At 42.3% G+C, this 5,294-nt stretch overlaps 2 protein-coding genes across 2 annotated transcripts in view; one reads left to right on the forward strand and one right to left on the reverse strand.

The window, feature by feature from the left end:
- Positions 1-606, reverse strand: part of LOC101864392 (methylthioribose-1-phosphate isomerase) — a 10,184-nt gene extending 9,578 nt beyond the window's left edge. Inside the window, exon 1 of the mRNA XM_005099229.3 lies at positions 250-606. The gene's annotated coding sequence lies outside the window, so the exon portion shown is untranslated. The remainder of the gene's footprint in view (positions 1-249) is intronic.
- A 152-nt stretch (positions 607-758) lies between these two features.
- The window catches only part of LOC101864623 (all-trans retinoic acid-induced differentiation factor), a gene marked incomplete in the record, with an annotated part of 14,980 nt that continues 10,444 nt past the window's right edge, over positions 759-5,294 (forward strand). Inside the window, 2 exon segments of the mRNA XM_013083036.2 lie at positions 759-992; positions 4,332-4,504. Coding sequence (XP_012938490.1) covers positions 897-992; positions 4,332-4,504 — 269 coding nt within the window.

The raw sequence follows: 5,294 nt of genomic DNA on the forward strand, positions 1-5,294 counted from the left end.
ATATATAAAATATATGCATCCCCACCTTCTACATGGCAAGTGAAACCAGTAGGCCCTAGACTCTAAATCTTCCAATGAACATTGAATATTGAACAAAAAAGATTAAATATGAAAAACAAATAAAAATGAAAACATTTGGTAGAGAGAGAGTTTGTCAGTATTCCACTCATCTATTACAAACAGTTTAATAAAAAAAAGCATCTGCAGTACCGCCCACAGTACTGCAGTTTGTACTGCACTTTTACATACGTTTTCACTGCAACTGCAAGGGACAGCGTGATTTACACCAAGGTAAGTCAGTAGGCCTAGGGTCAACACGTTCTCTCTGGCACTATAGTAAGGTAAGCAAGCAGGTGATGACGATGATGGTACGACAGCAGTCAGTGTGAGTGATTCGACACATTCCTAGTCCTAGGTTTTTGCCCCAACTCAACAAACAAACAAGCCAATGTGTTTCTAAAAGGTCAAAAGTCAAAGGGTAAAGTTGAGACTGCCTCTTCTCTTTTGCAAACGATGATGTAGGACAGTGAAGGCCCTCCCTTTTCTTCTTCCCTCTCAGATTCACATATTATATTTTTGTTAGTATGATAAGCATATCATAGATAAAAATCGCTGTTTTTGACTGTTTCTTTTTGGAATAGAGTTTCATCAAGGTTGCATCTTTTCAGTGAAAAATTACTATTTTAAAATTTGTTTCGGTGTGGAAATTTCCTCATTGTAATAATTTTTTTAAAATACCGTTGTTGTTGTCGGCAAATGAAAAATGAAAAAAAGCGAAGAAACGAAGTTAGCCTACTTCCTATACTTCACTACTTCTGACTTACTATACTGTTCACTGATCCAAAATCTATGTCAAGTCCCAAGTTCGAACTAACACTAAAACTAAAAGACGCCATATGAATAGGTGGAGATTGGGGACCAGAATGTCCCCTGTTGTATTCCTCATGGCTGTGATTTCCCTTGTTGTTGTCAAAAGCGATAGAATCCACCAGGTAGGCTAGAGTTTACTCTAGATCTTAGGACACTTCCTAAGACTTAGATCTAGATCTATATCTATATCTAGGTCTTATTAGGAAGGTAGGTCTAGAATCTAGATCTAGATCTAGAGATCTGGTCTAGATTTGTAGATCTAATCTAGATCTAGATCTACAGAATTGCAAGGGAGTCTGATAAAAATTCCGTTTTAGACATTTTCCATTTTCTTCGACAGGGGAATTTAGGAGGGGAAGAAGGGGCGAAGAAAGAGGGGGTTTCAGAGACCCACCCATTGGCCTGGGGTCAAGGGTCGCTTGTGTGCGGGGCAAGCAGTGGTCAAAACCTCACACCACAAGTGCTATCCTAGCCTCTCTGATAATGAATTCATAATGGCACATATCAGTCTTATTTAGCCTACCCATTGCCACATGTCACGTGCTTGCAACTTATTGGACCTTTGGCCCCAATTTGACCTCAGATTAAAAAACATTGATTGTTACTTAAAAACACAGTCAACCAATGCCACCCCTCGTGTGCATGTAATGGTTTGTGGAACATTTTTCTCGTCTGGCTGTACTATCAGGGTGACAGGCATTGGTAGACTTAATTCACACTCACAGTGACACTTGCTGGCAAAGCAGCACCCAATGGCCGAATCATGCTCGACCCACCAATGGTGATCGCCAGATGCAAGGAGAGCCTTCACAACCAAGAGGAGACAGACTCCCATACACTCAGCACAATAAAAGAAAAGTGTGTGCGGGGCACAGCGAAAAAAAATTTGCTCCGAGGAGTGGTCAGGCGTGTCTCAAACCAGCTCCTCATGGAGACAATTAGCAGGAAGACCCTGTGGTGGACGCTGGAAAGGAGAGATGAGCAGCTATGGACATGTGCCGCCTGCTATGATTCTAGCTCTGGATCCAAGTAAATCCAAATAAATTCACAGTGACTACGTTCACGACGCCCTGAATCATCCACCATTGGCACAGAGGCATGACTGAAATGCTATGAGGCTATGGTCACTCAAAGTGAATGAGGAAACAGCACAGGAATACTGGCGTGAAAAATAATGCAGCAGTGGTCCTAATGCAACAAAGTTTATGGAGGGCAAAGGCTGGCACAGCAAAACAGCAGCAGTCGACAAAGGCCTCGCTCACACAGCACATGGGTGACGGAACATGACTTCGATCGTCTTCCTGTTTGCGGACCCGTTAATGCTCGACAATTTGAAAATAAAAGTCATTCAAAGAAATAATAGGAAGAATGGAAGAAGGCCATGGGGGGAAGAAGGGTGGGAGGGGGGTGAAAGAAAGAAGAAGCAAAAGGGAAAAAGGTAGGGGATGAAGTGAGCAAAGATCATTTTTAAATTGCGAACTACATTCAGGGCACTAAACGTAGTCACTGCAAAATTAATTTCTCACCTCTGCGCTAGGCTATCCAAGAAAGATTCTGGGTTGGAGTGGTACTCGAAAACTTTCACACACACTGGTGTGAGATTTCATATTATAACCACACTACCCTGACCATTTGCATCGCTCAGGGCTCACATGGGTGGGGTAACATTAGAGCTGGAGTCTGCTCGATTAATCAAAGGCTTGTGAGCAATGGATGGCTTGCACCAGAGCTTGTGAGCAGGCTTGTGCTTTGCTTTGTCTGCCGCTCGCTACCGAGGGAGCTTCCGGTCAGTTGTCACTCATGGACAGGCTTGCTGTATTGTGTTGTGAGGTCACGAACTCTCATGGCTGTTGGCTCAGTACATATTACAGAAGATTCTGGTTATTTGCGTTGAGAGGCTTGCACCAAAAGTGCAAGGTTGTTGGGTTTTTTTCATTGTCGGGTTAAAAAAAAAAATTGCTCTATTCTATGCACTTTAAAATTAATATGGATTGGCTATTCTTATGATACAAAGGCTGTTTTTTTAAGAAAAATGTTCACGGGTCAAGCGCTTCGTTGTCACACGCAAAAAACTTCAGTTCAATTCCCGTATGGGGAGAAATTTTTACTGATAACCTCCGTCCTTCTGCTGGGGCATTACTCCCTCTCAGCCCAGATTGGCCCTGTTATTGGGTTGAAGTAGCCTGTCTCCTAAATGTTCTATATTATGTCATTGGGAGTGTAAAACATCTACAAAATAGGCTAACATATGATGCAAAAGCCAATCACAACGACTCAATGAGTTTTCCATTCGGAGAATCTAAGTCTACTTATTAAACAATTCCACGCTTCTTCTCATCACATCCACCCGCTCAGCTGATCAAGGGCGGGAAGTTAAAAATATCTTCCGCTATAGCCTTCTACCCTCTGCATCTTGCACTAAAACAAGCACAGCCTCTCCTTTCCTCCACGGTTCAGAGTTCACACTGCGAGCGGTCTTGGTGCTCCCTGCTGGCACAAGTGGCTTGCCAGGCCGCGAGCAAGTCATGGGGCACGAGCAAGTCACGGGACACTGTGCAAATTCACACTGTGAGCGGTCTTGCTGCTTGCTGCTGGCGCAAGTGGCTTGGCAGGCTGCGAGCAAGTCATGGGGTACGAGCAAGTCATGGGGCACAAAGCAAGTCATAGGGCACGAGCGGCTTGCAGTGCTGAGAGCAGGATTTGAGGCTTGCCTGCTGTGCTGTGAGCGGGTCTCTCTCTCTCTTTCTGACGTAGGTGGCTTCGCGGATTGCAAGCAAGGTGTGAGGAGGATGAGGGGTTCCGACACAAGTGGCTTCGTGGATTGCTAGTAGTGTTTTGGATTTGAAACTTAGGCTAGACTCAAGTATAACATGCTGGTCATTTGATTTGATGATTTGACCTAGTGATTTGAGGCTTGTGATTTGAACGAGGGGCTTACAAGCATGAGCGGGTTTGCTACTGGGGTACAGCTCTAGGTAACATATTCGCACCCCTACTTCCCTTCCTTGCCTGGCAGCATGATGAAAATGTTAGAACAGATGGAACCAAACTTGATAGTTTTGTTTCAAATCAGGGTTGAGAGGGCAAAGCGTTTTCTGATTTAGACTGTAAAAAAACACCCCCTCCATAGTGAAATATTTTTTTGGGAGTTTCAATTTTAGGCAGTTTTTCATCTTATGGAGGTAATTATAGAGTAATTAATCAAGGGTTTTACATATTGCAAAGGTTTTAAGTCTGTTTAAACAACAATTAAAAAATACAATTTTATTTCAGCTTTGTAACCACCTTTCTCTGAATTTCTGTGTATGATGTGTACAGTATATCAGGCTCAATCTCCTTTCATTAGAGTTTAAATGAAAGTAAAATTTGAAGCAAAGGGCAATTTTCAGAAATATTGTGACTACTTTAGTGTCTTTAATTCAATGATCAATCTTTTTACTTTTTCTAAAACTTTCAAACAGGAACATGGAGACATCGAAAATGTTGACAGTGTTCCTGCTGTGTGCTCTCGGGCCTGTAAAGAAGTCAGTATCAATGGCACTGCCACGGATTTGTTTTGCAAGAAGCATCCTGAGCTTCGTGTTGTTGGGCGCTGTTGTCTGAATGAAACAGAACATGCCACACTAGTGTTGGGGTAAGAATGTTAAACATACTTATTTCTATTGGCTGTTATGTGAAGGGAAAAAAGCAATTTGAATGTGATTTTATGTCGCAGAAGCTTTGTATTTACTCATTTATCTAGTTTTTGTTCTCTTACAGTTTCTTTATTACTGACAAGACAGTACTACCAGTACAGAATCATCTGTAAGATCAGGAGTTCCCATGAAATTTTCACTTCTCGTACAATACCAACCCAGATATCTTGGGTAACTGTGCTGATTGGAAGATTGTGAATTCCGAAATAGCTCCGCCATGGAAAGGTAGAGAGTAGGAGGAGGAAAAATCCTTATTTTCTATCACCACAACTGGTATTTTCTGGTGTGCAGTAGCTTGATTGTCTTTATGTACCATCATTGCAGGACATAAACTGCAGAACAACACGACAAAAATACTCTCATTTTTTGTAACGAAACTAGAACTGTGTCTATTGGTGTTATGAAATCTACGTTTTTGAGATCATGTGCAGGGATATTAAGGCCCAAAAGAAGATAAATGATGTCGTTGGCTCTTAAATCCGGTGGACAGTAGAAGGCGAATTGTGGACTTCTTGGTGGCAATTTTGAAATCTGCCCCACACAGATTAATGTACATTTATTTCCATGAAATCAAAATTGAGAAATCTGTTTTCAAACCTGGGTCTTAAAGGCACTGCAGATTATTAGGAAATAATGGGTTTTGCAAACGATCTCACATTTTATTATATTTATGTGCATCTGCGTGTGCTTGAGTGTGTGAGTGAGTGGGGGGCGGGGGGGGGGGGGGGG

This window comes from Aplysia californica, unplaced genomic scaffold (genome assembly GCF_000002075.1).
Source record: "Aplysia californica isolate F4 #8 unplaced genomic scaffold, AplCal3.0 scaffold00206, whole genome shotgun sequence".
NCBI classification, from domain to species: Eukaryota; Metazoa; Mollusca; class Gastropoda; order Aplysiida; family Aplysiidae; genus Aplysia; species Aplysia californica.